The 19,284-nt window shown below is 41.5% G+C and overlaps 1 protein-coding gene across 2 annotated transcripts; it reads right to left on the bottom strand.

Moving 5' to 3' along the window:
- Positions 1–3,235: 3,235 nt before the first annotated feature.
- On the bottom strand, positions 3,236–17,732 carry leng1 (leukocyte receptor cluster (LRC) member 1). 2 transcript variants are annotated; one of them, XM_084336186.1, is made up of 5 exons: positions 17,675–17,732; positions 17,188–17,334; positions 4,777–5,058; positions 4,139–4,455; positions 3,236–3,764 (listed from the first exon to the last, which is right to left on the bottom strand). In XM_084336186.1, exons 2-5 carry the CDS (start codon positions 17,317–17,319, stop codon positions 3,539–3,541), a joined length of 957 nt encoding a protein of 318 aa, XP_084192312.1. In that variant the 5' UTR covers positions 17,320–17,334; positions 17,675–17,732; the 3' UTR covers positions 3,236–3,538. The 2 variants fall into 2 exon arrangements, with proteins under 2 accessions (XP_084192312.1, XP_084192311.1); XM_084336185.1 differs by having other exon boundaries at positions 17,188–17,361; positions 17,596–17,716.
- Between the last annotated feature and the right edge of the window lie 1,552 nt (positions 17,733–19,284).

Below are 19,284 nucleotides of genomic sequence, written 5' to 3'. Positions count from 1 at the left end.
TTGTCGTTTTGGGTAAAGAGGAACGCTAATCGGGGAGGGGTTGGAAAACTGGAAAAGAACGACTGAAATCAGGAAGGTTGTTCTACTCAGGTGAGAGAGGGAGGGGTCGGGCGTTCTTTATTTGTACCTCAACTTGGTTGATTGTGAGGAACGAACCATCTGTAAAAGAAGAGAAGCGGTAGGGTAGGGTGGTTAAATACCCGTTGGTGATTATGTATAGGACACATGTAAAAAATCCTGAAGCCAAAAACCTTAAAATGACGATGTTACTCATGGATCACTTACGATCAATTTGAGATCAGTGTGATGATGACGTCATTGTGACAGTTGTGTCCATCTCTCACACTGGGGATGCTTAGCCTCCATGGCATTTCTCAATGACAGAGAACTACAAATCTACACATGGTTTGTGTGATGATAATATAATATTAATATTACAATATCACCTAACTGATCGACCGTTTCAAAGTTCATATTACCCCAAGACATTCTCCATCCTCTCAGGCCCAACTACACTACAGATGAAATATTACATTCCTTCACTGGGCTAATGTTTCCATTCAATAAATTGGCTAAATGTAAATCTGTTTTTAAATATAATTGATTGTAGCCTATAAGCATGCTATGGGAATAGGATCAGTATTCCACTATACATCTAACAAAAGACTGAGATGTTTGCCCTGTAAGATCAATGCATAGGACTAACTGATTAACACCTTGGCTAAGACACACTTCTCTCTCTCTTGGCAAAGCGTGCAATAAAACACACACGGATAAGAAAGATACTCATTTCACACAGAACTGGGAAGGTGGCCAGGTGAGGTGACCTCAACAAAGGTAAAGGGGGATGTGTTTTTAGCATATAAAAGCCACCTTCATAACCAAGTCATACCCACCCTTTGTTAGGGAACACTGTAGGTATGTACAGTATAGGCCCTATTCTAACAAAGTAGCCTGTGGCTGTTTTTACCCGGGAGAAATGTAGAACAGACAGAATCAGTTTGTGTGCTAATATCCGACTCCTTCTGATCTGCATGCTATGGAAACATTCTAATAATTTGCTGCTTGAGTATCATAGGGTACCAAATATATACACCAACACCTTCACTTAGACGCTTTAAGATTGATGCAATTACTGGGGCAATTCTTTCATCTTTCCCTAGACATATGTCCAGACAGACACTGCATATAAATAAGCACATAGGGCCTATTCCAGCGGCCCCGGTGCCAACAGCTCTCATCAAAACAACACACCAACAACACAATGACTGAACACATTACATATAGCAATGCCAAATTAGCAAATTTTGAAAAAAATGCCAACAGCCGTTACTATATGAATCGTTTCCCTTCTTCCTTGGCATATACAGGCTAATTATAAATATGATAGCTTGCACTGACTAACGATTTAGTCGTTATTAATCTGTGCTGCTTTTAAATACCATCGGAACGGCCTGAGGTCTAAATATTAGGCTACTCAACATGTCATTATTAAATAGCAATATTATGACCAAAATCCTATCATCCTGGGTCGCCCTGCTGAATATTTGAATTAACCCGTGCATTACAATATTTCGCATTATTTTGGCAGTGCGATCCAGTCATGTAATAGGCTAGTATTTCCCCGTGTAGGCCTGTTCATAACCTCATAAATCCCCCCCCTCCCACTTCCCCGCTCCTTTCTCCAGCATCACTGGAATAATTGCGTTCCACCGACACCACTCACCCTCTCTCTGCGGGGCTCCAAGGGCTCTCTCTGGGTTGAAGTACGACATCATCCCCGCCAGCACGATCACCCAGCAGTGTCGTCGCATCGTCGCGGTATCCACCACGGCACAACCATTCGAGCGATGCTTTTGGCCCTCTCCAGTCTACCGTCCCCCGCTATCTTCCACTACTCATAAAGAGCGTCTCCTTGTTGTTGTGGTCTCTGCGTCCCCTCCTCCGTTTGATCCCCCCCTAATCCGCAATTAAACACGGTGTGAGAGACGCTCCATTGTGCATCCCGTCTAAGCGATCCAACCCGGTGCTCATTGCGTTCCTGCTATATTTTGCGGTCTCCAGAGCTGTGATGAAAACAACACACAGGCCAGCTCCCCGCGATGTTAACGGTCCGTTATGTTTCTGTTTTCCCCCTGGCTCACTGTGGTGAAGGCTAGTCTATTTTCTCCCGTAAAAACCCAACTACGTCAGACACACACAGCATGCATTATCATGGTCCGCTTGTCATTATATCATGCGATAATTCGGGATTGTGCGCCTGTCTCGCCACTGTCTCGGGTGCTTTAAATTGCAAACTGCATGTTATAGCTATGATTGATTAAACAAAGGACTTTTCTTCACACTACGTATCGAGGCTATTGCATGTACTTCTTAGGTAAAAAAAAAAGGGCAATTAGTTTCAAGTTTCAGCAAATATCTGATTAAAAGAATAACCATTTGGGACATAGTATTTATTTCACAATAAAATAAACATTGAAACATGTATCAGTTTTATCGCCTTCCCTTTGGCCGCTTCCATAGCCGTACGAAAAGGTATCATCATGGTATTTCCATAATTATTTTTTTGGTTACTAGATGATGGCAGTGACCAAAATATGATGGAAAATACCATACCATCGATATCATGGTTTATACCATGGTATTATTTAATTAAAAAAGTGTATTGTTGTGGGAAATTGTCCCGTGAGCTTGATTTTTCTATAATATGGTACCATGGTGATATATAACTTTTACCATAGTACATTATTTATACAGTGGCCGGTATACCAGGATACAACTGAAATGACCATACTACCATGATACCTTTTCCATAAGGATATGTCAGATAACCATAGAGGCGCCTAAACCTTTGATTACCTCCACCGAAGCTAAGATTGTTCAATACATGTAGTCTTTGATAAATATAGCCTATACTATCTCAACTGAGTTTTCAAAACAAACCTGAAATGAATGTACTGTAGCATCAAGACTTTGACCATGTTCACATTATCACTACTAAGCTTTGCACAATACATGTCTAGCTATCCCTCTTCCATATTGAGGTATCAAGTGTTTGACAATAGGTTCACATCACACATCAATATAGTTCATATTTCCCATTTACATGCACAGTAGCAATACACTACCTACAGGGTACAGTTGCCACCTTATAACCTGTGGGAATTATGATTGCTTTGCCCCCCCCCCCCCCCCCCTCTCCAAAAAAAACATTCAAAGATTTTGAGCAGGGGTGCAGTCGTAATATGGGCGGAGGCCAAACGGTATCCTATTATTATGCAAAGTCTAGGCACTTATCACCTAGACTTTGCATAATAATAGGATGCGCGCACTTCGAAGCCCAAACGCCGTTTGACCGCGGTTGCCCAGCACTGCACCACTGATTTTGAGTATTCTTTTGATCTGTGTGGTGTTTTATAACATATCATTATCTTCCACATCTCAGGAGTTGAGTCTATTGCTGAAGATGGACTTCAACTTCAAGATCTCATCTCTCCAGCTCTCTTTAGTTCACAGTCTAATGCTATATAGACAGACTTCAGGACTTCAAGATCTCATCTCTCCAGCTATCCCGATCCTTCCTTTGACGCTTGCGGGCCAGTTCTGGAAAGTAGGCACTGTTATACGGCCGCTCCCTCTCCTCCGGTTCCCTCCCTTGATCACCATCCTTCTTCTTGCCGTTCTTCTGGTCCAGCAGAGCCTGCGCTCTCCTCTTCTCTTCCGCCTCTCTCTGTAAACGCTCTGCACGCAGCATCTCCATAGAGCTAGAAAAGACAGGATACAAATCTATGACCCAGCATGAGGAGGTTCACACATTGTTTACTGTTAAAGACAGTGCACCTATTGGCATGCACCTCACTTATATCCACTATATTTATTGATATTTCCATACCATACCATTTCCATAATGTAAAGCATTCAAAGATACTCAAACACTGTTTTTTTTTAATGACCGTGGTTCGATCATGTGCATTTCCTTACAGAGAATTTAACCCACTTGCCACTACAGAACATAATAGTAAAATACAGTAAGAAGGTTTTTTCAGATATTGATTGTAGAGGTGCGTTTTTAGTTGATGGCGGAAAATGTAGATAATAAAGGAGTGGATCTGAATCAACTCAAGTGTGTTCTTCTCACCTCTCTCCACTGCTCCTCTTGTCCCCTCTACCCCACCTCTCCTTCCTCTTGTGCTTGTGCTCCTTCCTGTCCTTTATAGCCAGTGCTTTCTTCATATCTTTCAAGGGGTCCAAAAGATCCTTTAGTCTGCGGTCTCTCTTCTCCTTCTCCTCCTCGCTTATTCCTTTCCTCTTCCCTCGGTCTCCTTCTTTCTCTTTCAACTCTCTCTCTTTCAACTCTTCCTTCTTCTCGTTGCCAGTCTTCAGGTACCACGGTGTTGGCTCGCCTGGCTGGGGACCCAGCGACACCAGCAAGCCAATGGCTCGCTCCTGCTTCTCCTGGAGACATGGAAAACACATTCAGTTACATTGAAGACACCATCACATCACCACGGTAAGTCAAATTGACTTTATTGGTGACCATTTTTGCCGGAAACCTATATTATTTCTATTATTATTAGTTCTTTATTTTTTTGTCTCCTTTTGTGTTTGTAACTATGTGTTTATTTTCATGCTGCTGCCCGTCTTGACCAGGTCTCCATTGGAAAAGAGATTATTAATGGGATTTTCCTAGTTAAATAAAAGATAAATACAAATAAATAAATAAAAACACCCCAATTTGGGAGGAATTAAAGAGACAAGTGATGACGGCACCGTCACCTTCTCGTCATTCTTCTCTTTGAGATACTCCTCATTCCCCTTCTTCTCCGACGCCTCCTCCAAAGGGAACAAATTGAGATGTTCCAACACTCCACTTCCACCGCTTCCACCGATCCCACCGCTTCCACCGATCCCACCGATCCCACCGCTTCCACCGATCCCACCGCTTCCACCGATCCCACCGGTCCCACCGCTTCCACCGATTCTCTCGTTGTCATCTCTCCTCTCTCCTGCCTGCTGGAGGGAAGCGCGGGACTTCTGTCTCAGATACTCTGTGCGTGCCTGCAATGGAGCAGAGAGCAAAGGTATTAGTGTAAAAAGAGACTATTATTAAGCCCTGAAACAAGTTTCCTTCCATCCCGTCTCAGGGCTACCTACAAACACACAGAGGCTGTCAATGTTATTATTCAATCAAGAAAGAGTGGATATAACAAGGCAGCACAAACAATATACAATGCATCTAGAAAGGTGTGTTCAGTGGAGCGCAAATCGCCACTGGGCAGCACGCCAGATACACAGACAGACAAATGCAAAAAAACACTGACCACTCTCCTTATATGCTAATGCTAACAATCACACAAACAAACACACTGACCACTCACCAATATAATTGGACCAATAGGAAGCCTAGGAAGGATGTTAGGAAGCATAGGAAGGGTGGTAGAAAGCATGTTAGGAAGCATGGGAAGGATGTTAGAATATAATAGAATATAAATACTTTAATCATCCTGAGGGAAGCATAGGGATGATGTTAGAAAGCATAAGAAGGGTTATAAGGAAGTATGGGAAGCATGTTAGGGAGCATAGGAAGCAGGGCCCAAAATTAACTTTTTGACTCACCGGCCAGTGGCGGGTAGATGGGAAAAATCTACCCGCCAAGCATATTTCTTACAGACAAAAAAAACACATTTGTGTGTCATATATATAAAAAAAAATGTCAGTACATTTAAGTAGATAAGGTATTACCTTTGAAGAATACACACTTAAATAAGAGGCCAAAGTAAAATTTTAAGCAAATTATTTTAATATATTGATTGACGATTGTTTAACTCTTTGAGTGCCGGAGGCCTAGAGCATCTTAGTTCCTACCACGCCAACGCTCTAAATGATAGGAATAAGTGGCGGTGTTTGCAGGGCTATATATATTCTATATTATAGCTATGGATACAATTCTATGGCCCATTTGACATCAAGTATCTATCGTTCAATATGTGAAAAAGAATGAATTTTTCCATCAATACGTTTGCGTGTTATACCGTGGTGAATGTAAGTATAGTTTTAGAGTGATCGTGTCTAATCCCAGAAAACGACGATATGCAGCAAAACGTGAATTTCACTAAAAGCGTTGCCATTTCTCGCCTGGACACGCTACTATTTCCAAATCAAATGTGTATGGGTCAATGACGTGACGCCTATTTTTTCTGTCCCACTGAATTTCTTACCTTAAAAAAAACATTAAAATTCATAAAAATATTACATGTATCTCTAATACCTTCCCCATATACAGACCCACTCTAACTCCTCCAAACATTTGAGTTATTGGTAATTTTTCTGCTATCTGAAGTGTCAAATGTCCATGTGGGGCGACCGTCCAGCATTGACTTCTATTTGGACAACCGGCTTAAAATCACTTTAAATCTATTTAAATATTTCCCTTGCCCTATTTGGCATAATTTCAAACATGTTTTGCATTCATTGACAAAATTATGAAGCATTTGCACATATACTTCCATCATAATATACAAACGAATGTTGTCCGCATATGTTAATTTTATGAAATATCATCTGGGGCGACCATCAAGAAAACACAATTGTGGGACTTTTATTTTGAAACCACCTCAAGGACAGGATGTTGCATCAGCCAGTCACATGTGAGGGACCCAGAGAAACAACTAGCAGGTTAGTATGAAGTCTCTTTCATATTGGCAAATAAATCTATTTTTTAACTGCTGTAATGTAGTTGCCACTTTTGGATGTCTTGTGGGACGACCGCCCCAAAACTGTGAATAATACGTTTTATCTGAAAATCTATATTTTGATGATGAATTTGATAGTGACATGTGGTAAGAGCTAGCTAGTTTGGTTTCTGTAGCTAATGGTTAGCCTGTAATATTTGACTGACCTTAAAAACATCATCTGGGCGACAGAGTATCATGTGGGGCAACCACTGCTGAGTGTTTTAGATGATAGATATATGTCCTGTATTTGTAGTTTCTGTATATTTATATTTTATTCATGATTTATATACATAAAGTTCTTTGTTTTAGCATAACTCTTTGTATACTTTAACATATATTTTTCAACATTTCTGTAATTTTTCATTCCTATTTAGGAATTAACGTTTCTTTTTTAGTATTGTACAATCTTACGAGATTTTTTTTTAAACGGTATAGCATGACATTCCATTTAGGTAATTGTACATGTATTAGTCATGTTTAACTAGTTTAACCTATTTTCTAGATGGCACAAACAAGCAAACAGAAGACTGCTCACTACAGACAGCGGGTCAATGCAGACCCTACAGCAAGAGCCGACTATCTTGCCAGGAAAAGAGAAGGTAAAAAAAACTATAGGTAGGTAACATGCAGTATATTTTTCTCTGGTGTATTTCAAACTGTCATGTTAGTAGGATTAGGAATGACCTTTTCTGTAATATCTTGAACTTAAGTTTGTATGTAATTTAACCCACCAGAATCAGTATCACATTATACACCATTGTTTCAGCTACCAGAGAAGAAAACAAGTTAAACAACAGGGCAAGATTCCATATGTGAAGTCAGATGAGCTATCGGAGAGGGAGAAGGCTGCATCCAGAGGTTACAGGGAGAAGGAAAAAGATGGAAAAGGCGATGCTGGACCTGACACCACCATCCATGAAGAACACTCCACCAGTTCTGGCTGGTGTAGAAGTAGAGAAGAGCAGCAGGGCAAGCTGTGGTGGATCCCCTACCTCTAAATGAGGATTTGAATCACTAACATTTACTTTGATTCTACAGTAGGTTTAACATCCCTTGAAACCATAGGTTATAATATCCAGCTCATGATCAACAGTGACATATTTCAACAATAAATGTTCAGTGGATTGCACTGTGCAACATCTCCATTATAATCTGATCAAAGTTTGTTTCGTGTTTGATATATCTTTGGGGAATGTTGACTGTAGGAGCCAAAGCTATATTGTATTGTATGAATGTTTATATGTTTATTTTTATAACCTTACATTGACACAGCATTAGGAATATTGATTGGATTTAGGCCCCGTTTAGACGGAAACGCTAGCAGGTGAATCCGCAAAAATATTTTTCCGGATGTGCCTTTCGTTTATACGGAAACTGCGTTTTTACGGGGTGAAACCGCAAAAAAGTGAGACTACATTCCAGGGTGGAATTCCTAGAAATGCTAAACCTTTGCGCTCTCATCTAAACTGTCAAACCGCATAAAACGATGACGAAAGGGTTGTCACGGCTCTCGTCACGCGTACTGCTTACATCACAGGCATGCGCCAGCGCCGCCAGTAGCCTAGAAGTGTAAACAAAGCATGTCTGATTCTATCCATGGCGATCACCTGAAGGCTACATTGGCAGTACTTTTAACCCTTTCACTGCCACACGACAGAAGGTTAACCCTTTACTATCACGCAACCGGCTGTCGTGTGGCAGTGAAAGGGTTAAATACACAAGAATCTGTCCCGCGGCGTGACTGGACCCAATGTCTGTCAGTGACTCTGCTTTTGTCCAATCACATTCCCCATCCACAGTCTGCGAATCAGAGGCAGAGTAGGGCGGGTCTTCACAGCACGTCATGTGACATATGCGCCAATCGTGTGACAGCGGGGCTCCGTCGTTACAGCCAAGTCTGCACGGAGAATTCCACCCCAAAACGCTCGTCTAAACGCAAAATTAAAAGTGAAACCGCAAGACGACTTTTGCGGTTTCTGTTCAGACTTCCATCCCAAAACGCTCGTCTAAACGTAGCCTTAGATAAAGTCATTGAACCGTCTTTTTGTCATAATAGCACATTCTAGAACATTTGTGATGTCACAGTATGATGTCATGACTGAACGTTCTAGAACATTTGTGACGTCACAGTATGATGTCATGATCGAACGTTCTGGAACATTTGTGATGTCACAGTATGATGTCATGACCGAACGTTCTAGAACATTCGTGATGTCACCCACCGTATGATGTCATAACCGAACATTAATCATTTAACTTTGTAAAAAATATCAGTCTTTTGTTTTTTGGTGTGCTTCTTATTCTAGGTGTTCAGGTTGCCTGATTTGTTAAAACATGCACATGTACCTCAATTTGAAATGCCTGCAGTTTACCATGAGATAATATAAAAGGAACTAGGGATGGCACCAATCCGATACTCAGTATCGGTATTGGTCCGATACTGGCCAAATTCACAAGATTGGAGATCCGATACAGGCCGTAAACTTTAAAGCATGCCATCACGTGAACAGTAGTAGCGTGACAACAACGTTAGCATTAACTAAGCGTAAGTCAACTTGTTAGCAGCACGCCGCGATCATGTCAGCTGTGTAGAGTTATTTTAAGCTCAAAGAAGAGAAAGGCAAAACAGCCTGTGGTGTTATGCTAATGTGTGTGCATTAATACGACAGAGTACAGGCCACCGTACTGGGGTCACAGACAGGTACACAGGGCAGAGTAGACTAAGAGCGGATAATAACGGACCTGTATGGTGGAGCTAACAGAATGAAGACACGCACAAACAAATACAGAGGACTCGCATGTATACTTGTGGAATAACACGACACAGCCAAGTGTAATATCTGCGACGCAAGTATTTCTAGGGGTGGCAGCAACACTGGAAACTTCAACACCACACAACACTTGCAGATTAATCATGGAAAGGGAGTATGCCGAGTTCATATGTGCAACGAATGCCAAGAGGAAAAGTTTTGTCGCAGCAGCTAACATAGCTGGAAACCATTCAGAAGCGAGAGAAACTCCCTGCAGACAGTAACAAAGCAAAGCTGAAGAAAACCGAGAAAATAACCACATTTATTGTGCTGGACGACCAGCCCCTTTCGGTTGTTGAAAATGTAGGTTTCCGACGCTTAGCCTCACTTCATGTTGCCAAACAGTCATTATCTCTGACACGGCTATCTCAAATAAGTACAATGTTGTGTTTCTTTTTCAAATGTCGCCAAGAGTAAAGACCCTAACCCTATCAAAACAGCAGTCAAAGTGTATATTTTCAGCACTATGTTTGTTTACCAATGATTGGAAACTCTCCACACATTGTACCGGTAAACAGACGTTTTAGACGTGAGGACAGGAAGCCGTCATGGAATCGCTGTAGTCTTATTAACGTATTAACTAAATAATTTGAACAAAATAAAAAGCAGCAGCACTATTGCATAACTGAGTCATGTGTGGTATGCATTTCTTCCTTTAGGGGAGTTTTTGATTTGGCTTTTTTTTTATAGATGGCTAGGTTAAACACATGTTTTTGTTTTTTAAGGGAGTATCGGATGGGTATCGGTATTGGCAGATACTCAAGGCTGTGATATCAGTATCGGACATGAATAAGTTGTATCGTGCCATCCCTAAAAGGAACTGATACAACTGTGTTGTAGTTGTTTAGCGTTGATTTCATCCATGCAACCATGTTGGTTGTTATTGTTTATTGACTATAGAACTGTGTTGGTGTTTAATTTTTATTCCATACATACAACTCTGTTTACCTTTTATTATTGACTTAAATTGTTAATCCCTGTCCAATGTGACTACCATCACAAAAGTGATGCTACTTAATCCACCTTCTCGCTCTCATACATTGACAAAACCAATGATGATATGACGACATGAAAATGGATATTTGTGAAATGTTCAAGTTCCTGAAGCATGTAATGTGTATTGCACTTTAACTTTTTGAATGTTTAATGTTTTTAACATTTGTGATATTTGAATGTTCCTGACGAAGCTTGTAACCTACCGTGCCAAATGATTGACGGAGCTAGAGCCCCGGGAGTCGGTGTTGTATTTGTACAACACTGTGTACTTCGGCGCACACCTCACATATCGGCATGTAACTCGAGAACTGCTGAACGGATTGTGTCACCTGAAATGGCTATCGACAGGCAACAAATAGGGCTTTAATTCGATATATATATTGTATTAAAATATATGCACACCCGAGCCGGTAGAGGTCGCCAAAGTGCAGGTGGGAAAATCTTCCTCAAGAGGGCCCACATGTGGGCCCTCGCATGTTAACATGTTTTACTTTTGTGATATTTGAAGGAATTGAAGAATATTTTTGTTGACCACTTGAAAAGATTGTAATAAAAACATTCTGTTTTCTTTTGTCTGAACTGCATTGTGTAACATTTTAAATAGACTTTTAACTACTCTCATCATTTGGGCGACCATTTGTCATGCGGGGTAACCAATGATTGTCAATAACTGTACTAAATTCAAAATAGAATATCCATCAGTTTTGGCTCAAATATTAATCACTGGTATACTATGCTTAAGTGGATACTATCTGTACACATTTTAAATCAGTTTTATGGGTTTTAGAAATTTAGAGCATATATGGGTATTGTAACTGCATTACGAGGGAGACACTGCCATTATAGAATAAACTTGTGAAATCATGGTTTACAAAAAATGTAAGGGCACACAAGCCTGTCTTTCTTAAGATGTATATTTAATTACTGATACCCGTTAAAATATTAGTAATGTTAAGGAAATATATTAATTTTGAGATAAATTACGGTCGCCCCAAATGACTTATTAAGGCCATGTCCTATTAACACTTTAATCGCCATGGGTTAAATTCATAATTTACCATCCCTCGCCAGCTCTATTTGTCTATGGAGAAGTTCCCCTTCTTTGCAGGGCTATAACTTTTTAAATTCTATTGCTACATTGCCATTATTATGGCCAACTTTTTCATTCACATATTCATACTAAAATATGGTCTAAAGTATAAGTACGTTTTTATCGTTTTCTGCAGCTTTCTTCAGAACGTGATTTATAGCCCTAAATGCATTATATTGATGATCAAATACAGTTTGGTAGGAATCTGTGCGAGATGAAAAATTTCAACTGGACGTACTTCTAGAATGATCTACGTATGATCTGATGATGACCGGATGGGCGGGGGATCGTTTATAATTCCGTGGGCAGCGTTAGATGATTCATCCAGAGTGGGTCATATGTTCATCATAGCAGTTTATATGGAATACGTTAGAAAATAACGCTGAATCTTACCGTATGTTCCTCGCGCCGTTGGACGATCAGCGTGGAGTAGACCGTTTTCGATTATGGGATGTTGATCCTGATGAACCATTTCCAGGTTGTATAATACTATATACGTCCAAATAACGTTGTTTATTGAGTTAGGGCGAGCGATTGATCATCCAGTGTGTTGAGATGGAGTCCGGCTACCGATCGCGAGTGCCCGGAGCACATATGGATGAGCACTTCCTGTTTGGCGCGCCCCTCCCTCTTGGCCGATCGGCCACCAGATGGCGCTCTCGAACCGTTAGACAGTTGAGTGGAGCTCACCAGTACATCTCAGGGCTCCGGAAAGGAAATATGATTTCGATGACAGATTTTTGAAATATTGACATCAAAGACGAGTTACGGCGTCTTCAGCAGAATGAGCATGGCTAGGAATGACGTCTTAACTCGTCCCCGGTGATCATAGTGTTAATTCAACTTTAAAAACATTAAAATCTCTTAATTTGTTTTTTTGCATAAATGCATGTATACACTACATTCCAAATGTTTGAAAAATGGCCAAATATATCCTTATTTTTTGTATTTTAAAATTGGCCTATTGAAAAGTCTTATCCGTCAATGACCCATAATAGGTATTATGTTTCATCATGAATGCATGAAAGGGGGGGGGGGGGGTCATTTTTTTATGCTTTGATCGTCACCAACGGCATACGTTGTGGAGTAACGTTACACACACACATGTTGCGATCGAGGTCAAATCATGGTTGAATCAAAGCAGGATTGATATAATTTAGTCCTTACCTTTACTAGGAGGTACCCCAAAAAGAATATTCCAATTGTCTGATTGCGAGTCCAAGTACCGGTGTCCATCGTGTCGCCAACATAATCCACCACAACAGATGCATCGGAGGCATTTGACGCTTCTCAATGCGATCGGGATACCCGCCCACCTTGCCCGACAAAGAAAAGTGCGCCCGGAGACATTTGATCGACGCACAGGCCAAGATATAATGTTTCGTTTGATCCACTTTTTTCTCCTCCTATTTTCTGTATTTTCCTCCCATCCCAATTTTAGTCGTTATGCCAATTCCCCCCTCCCCTTCCTGGTCGTTGCGCGCACGTGCCCCCCACTGGTCGGTCTAGGGAGCCCTGAAGTCTATGACATGCTTCCTCCGATACATAGGAGACAGCCAGCAGCCTCTTTTCACCTGGCAGCGAGGACTCTCATTGGTGAAATGTAACGCGTGGGAGGTCACACTACCTTCACCATTTCCCTCCCTCACTGTGCAGGCGCCCTGACCGACCTGTAGGAGTCGCTGTTTACAACGACCCGGACCCACCCTCGCCGGGTTTCCCACCCGCTAACACAGCCAATTGTGTTAGTATGGACGGTCGGCCAATCCGGAAGCACCACAGCTGGATTCGATCCCACTGTCTCTGTGGTGGTAGACAGACGCTTAGTCCGCTGCACTACCCGGCCGCCCTAAGATATAATGTTTCAAAGGGTGCTCGATACTGCCACCTGGGTGGATGCGGCCGGTATTGCACTTTGGCATTCTCAGGATGATTCCCCATGTTAACCCTGAGTCCGTGTGCCTGTAATGAATGGAAATATTAAATAAAAGAAATAACTATGAAAACCTGACTATACTCGGGTATGGCGCTGAACGGTCGGCGAGATAACCTGACTATCCTCGGATCTGGCGTCCAAAGAGTTAATCAATACATGTCAAGTCAATCTTAAGCTTAAATTGTAACCTAATGTTAAACATCAGACTCCTCACTCTACCCTCTTTGCAGGATTTAACAGAACATAATAAAATGTGAAGGTTTTGTAAACCTAACTTAAACCTCCTCAATCATGTCCCCATCAGAGTCCACAATCTCATTGATTTACTACCGATGACTGTGGTGTTATGTTAATGTATGTGCGTTATACGACAGAGTGTACAGGCCACCGTACTCGGGGTCAAGGGGCAGGTACGGTAGGGGCGAGAGAGATACACCTGTGTGATGTGGCTACAGAGTTAAGCTAATAAAGGATACTCACAACCACAGCAGAGGACTCACGTATTTGTACTGTGAAGTAACACGACAATGACAAACGTGTCGTTTCTGTTTTTCTTTTTGACATACTTGCGGCACACAGAACAAGTTAACAACTCATCACTACAGCCCCAGCATCAAACTGTAGCCAGTCTCTTGAAACACAGCCATCTTCAAACTTCCACTCCTCTCGAAACTTTCTTTTGTTAGGTTTTACACGACTATTTTGTTACCCGCCACGTGGCGGACAGACCTCTCGTCACTCGCCAAACCTAAAATCTGCGGGTGGCGGGCTCTAATTTCGGGCCCTGATAGGAAGCTTAGGAAGGATGTTAGAAAGGGTGATAGGAAGGATGTTAGGAAGCACGGGAAGGGTGATAGGAAGCATAAGAACTAGAGGTGTAACGATGCATCGAAATGTATCGATCCTAATGTGACGATTCAACTGCATCGATTTGAAAATGTTAGAATCGATTAGAATAGAAATATATATTTTTTGTATTGTTTCTATTGACCTATAGACCTATAGTCCATTCATGCTGAGTGAATCAGTTCCCCTAGCCCCTTTCGTGACTTTCGGTTTGCAAGCCTGGGGCTTTTGTGACCGCAGTCACTTATTTATACGGGGCGATCATCCAGGAATCAAACAACCAAGCGTGATCGCGGGGCTCGGGGTGGGTCAAAAATATATCAGATCTGAATTTCAAAACATACCCAGCGTACAATATGGGTTTAACACAGCTTCACGATGGGTTCTGGAAGCTCGGAGTTGCTCATAAACATTTTAAATCATTTTTATAAAACGAGTGTACTCACAGAGCGAACCTTGGCAAAATGGCTGGTGCGTCCGGCAATCACTGCGCTCCCTATCGGTCCCTGTTGGTCATTACAACAATACACAGGAGACGCGCTCAGCAGATTCTACCCTGTAATGGCCTATAGGTAATGACCAACAGGGACCGATAGGGAGCGCAGTGATTGCCGGACGCACCAGCCATTTTGCCAAGGTTCGCTCTGTGAGTACACTCGTTTTATAAAAATGATTTAAAATGTTTATGAGCAACTCCGAGCTTCCAGAACCCATCGTGAAGCTGTGTTAAACCCATATTGTACGCTGGGTATCTTTGAAATTCAGATCTGATATATTTTTGACCCACCCCGAGCCCCGCGATCACGCTTGGTTGTTTGATTCCTGGATGATCGCCCCGTATAAATAAGTGACTGCGGTCACAAAAGCCCCAGGCTTGCAAACCGAAAGTCACGAAAGGGGCTACAGTTCCCCCAGCCACATTTGTGTATTCAAATTTTTTGGGGAATTAACTGATAGAAAATGTATCGAATCGTGGTCAAATGAAGAGATTTCATGATGCATTGAATCATTGCCTGAAGAATAGTAATAGAATTTAAGCGTTGTGAGGTTGCATCGTTACACCCCTAATAAGAACCATGTTAGGAAGTGTGGGAAGAATGTTAGAAAGCTTAGGAATGGTGATAGGAAGCATAGGAAGGGTGATCGGAAGCATAGGGAGGATGTTATTTGTTCTTATTCTTCCTGGGGTCCTAACACACAACATACAACATTACAGTAACAAAAAAACAATTAAAAACATAAGAAACACCTTAGCCTAAGCACATTCTCAACATCTTCAAAATCTAAAATAAAAAAAAAAATAAAAAAAACACAAAGGATCCAACCACAAAATGGGGGACCCTGATGGAAACAAGACAAACGTCTTTCTCTGGTCTGCATCCCCTTAACAATTGTATGTATTGAGCCGTACTGTATTGTACCCATTCTGCAATCTGTTAAATAGTTTTCATTCATTCATTCAAATACAATACTAACTAACTAAACTAACAATACTATACATATGTCTCACCAGCAGATCAGACCCTTAGCTTTATTTTTATTTCATATTTATCTTGTTCTTTACCATATATTCTTATTTCTATTTCTATCTCCCCTGTGCTATGACACCTGCTGCATTTCCGCAAGAGGATTAATAAAGGAACAACTCATCTCTCAGGTCCCTGGCCTGCTGTTGTCAGCCTATGTGCATGTTTTATCCAGAGATATGCTGCACACACTCACACACAACAAACTGACAGACGCAACTGATCGCGTAATGCTGATGGATATTCTTAGAAGATCCTTAAGAACTTCTACTCATGTACAATAGAGAGCATCTTGACCGGCAACATCACCTCCTGGTTTGGGAATAGCACTGCAAAAGACCAAAGCAGACTACAAAGAGTGACACGTTCAGCCGAACGCACAATTGGAGGGGGGCTCGGGCCCACCCTCCAGAACATTTACTACAAGCGTTGCAAGGGCAAGGCTAAGAGAATCATTAAAGACTCCAGTCACCCGAACAACTGCCTCTTCGAACTGCTGCGGTCAGGCAAGCGATACAGGAGTCTCAAGGCGAGCACAGAAAGACTCAGAAGTAGCTTCTATCCCCAGGCCATCAGGCTGCTAAACGAACAATGAATGAACACTACACAACAACAACCACCAAACGCACATAGCACACACATCCACACGCACACACCCACTTTAAACAAACACACTGTAGCACCCACTCCACACACTTTATAGCACACACCCACTTTAAACAAACACACTGTAGCACCCACTCCCCACACTTTATATTTATGGCTGAAGGATTGCACTACAACTCGTACACCTTACTGTAAATTGTACCTAAAATTGTACCTCATCCCATTTCTGCTTTGCACTAGATAGTACTGTACATTAGTACACTGCATAGTATTGTGTATTGTATATTATATGGTAACTCAGAACATTGTACATATGTCTATACCGAACACTGTGACCTCATTTTCTTCTTCTAAATTCATGCTATATTATGTTATTATGTTATTTGATACTATCTTGTCTAGCACAGTCTCTGGAGCGTAACAGTAAGAAGCATTTTGTATGAAAGTATTCTGTACTTCTGTATGACAACTATTAAATAACTTGAACTTGCTGTGTAGGAGGAAATGCATCATTTTGAGTCATGGACACAGTGGCTGAATCACTGTAAACTGCGTTAGTATTATGATGAGTAACTCATAGGTGGCAACTAAATGTATCATTATCACACATTCACAGGAAACGTCTCCGATTCTAGCCACTCGCCTCTTGCTCCGCGCGCTCCACACGCCGCTTGGCCTCGCGCTCCTCCTCTGCCGCCTGCGCCTCGTCCTTCCGCACGCGCTCCACGTTATCCTTGTTCCGAACATGCCAGCTCTTTTTGGGAAGGATGTTCATTCTGTTGCACGACCCCTGAACCCAGCTAGTTAGTGGATTCGGCTAAAATGGTGATGAATATAGGATACACTTGTTATTTTACTTTGATTATTAATCTGTGGTCAGCTCGGCAGATAAATTAACCAAGATGTAATGTTAAAGAGAGAAAGAACAAATAGCTAAATGCAGTTAACTTCGTTAACGTTAGCTGTGACGTTAGCTACTATACTGTACCCCCCCCCCACACACTTTTCAACATAACGTTAGCTATCCTATGCCATGGTACAGCGAACAAACCTCTACGTTTATTCCATTGCCCAAGAAACCTATTTCACCGACCTAGCTAATACCACCGACAATATTTCAAGACGGATACCTAGAATAGCATGCTAACTTTCTGTAAATAGATGTTAGCTTGCTGGTTTCTTTCACAGGAAGACCCAAACCGGATGTAAACAGTAGACACAGCTGTTGTAACAACATCGTGGCACCAGAGGGCGCAACAGTATTTATCATTGTATTGGTTTGACTTCAGTTTCACCCACTGGACCAAATCTATGAATGAATGAAAACTTTATTCAACAGATTGCAGAATGGGTACAATACAGTCCGGCTCAATACATACAATTGTTAAGGGGATGCAGACCTGGGAAAGACGTTTGTCTTGTTTCCATCAGGGTCCCCCATTTTCAATTCATATAGACATTTATGACATACACAACATACATGACATTTATGGCATAGGGACATATAGGTATTTAGTACTGATACATTTGTGACATAAGCGGTATTCAAATATACAGTACTGTTACCCCTAGATCCTGACAGAGTATATACATATGATGGGGAGGGGACTGTACATTAGGAGGGGGTGGGTGGGTGGGAGGGAAATATACATACGGCGGGGAGGGAATATATACATGCGGTGGGGAGGAGACTGTCTATTAGGAGGTGGTGGGGGTTTTGGGCATTTACGGTGGCCAGTTTCGAATTGCAGCCTCCCGTAGGTGCTCTTTAAGAGCGGTTTTGAATGTGGGCAGGGATTCACATTCCTTTACAGCTTTGGGTAGGGCGTTCCACATTGTTGTGGCATAATTGCGAAACGTGTTTAGTCCCTTGTTTGAGCCGAATCTGGGTTTAACATGATTTGTTGAGCTTCCTCTGGTGTAGTGGTTGTGGTATTCACTGACCTTTGGGAAGTATTTTGACATGTACATGGGCACCCCGGTCGTATAGTGTATCTTGTAGACCAGGCCCATTGCAAGTTGCTGTACTCTGTCGTCTACTCTAAGCCATCCTAGGTTGGCAAAGTGGGCAGGGGTGAGGTGGTTTCTGGGGTTCAGGTCAAGTAGTAGTCTGACCAGTTTGCCTAGTTCTTACTTTGGTAAAGAACAGGGGTTCTATATCTCTTGGCCTGGATATTTTCATTCACGTAAAACTGAAAAATAAAGCTTGTATTTTATTCATTTTTGAACATGCTACGTAAATACAGTGAATATAGTTTTTGGAGATATAAAATGAGAAATGTATGATTTAGCCTAAAAGATCATTAAATATATAATTTAAATTAAACAAAAACATGTGTTCTCTTTTACTGTTTGGTAGGCTACCGTTACTTATGCATTTGTCTGGGTATGAGCATCTGCTAATAGGGACATGTAAGATAATTATATACACATTGTACAGTTTCCTTACATTTGCCCTTGTTTATGGTAACAAGGAAACTTTATAGTTTCCTTGATGGTAACAAGGAAGTGGGAGAAACAACACTGACTGAGTAAGAAAGACATTGCTTGTCTGAGGTGCTTCACATATAATAAAATACAGTTCCAGCAACTGAAAATATTCCCTTAAAGCTGAGCACAACTGGTGAATAAACTGCTGATTACACCGGTGAATAAACTGGTGTATGCTAGTACTAAATCAGGGGTTCAAACTTTCCCCAGGTCAAGGACCCCCATGTATTAATTAATGGATTAAGAGTCT

This window comes from Notolepis coatsorum (genome assembly GCF_963971535.1).
Source record: "Notolepis coatsorum genome assembly, chromosome: 19".
NCBI classification, from domain to species: Eukaryota; Metazoa; Chordata; class Actinopteri; order Aulopiformes; family Paralepididae; genus Notolepis; species Notolepis coatsorum.
This window is presented reverse-complemented; position numbering and strand designations above follow the sequence as displayed.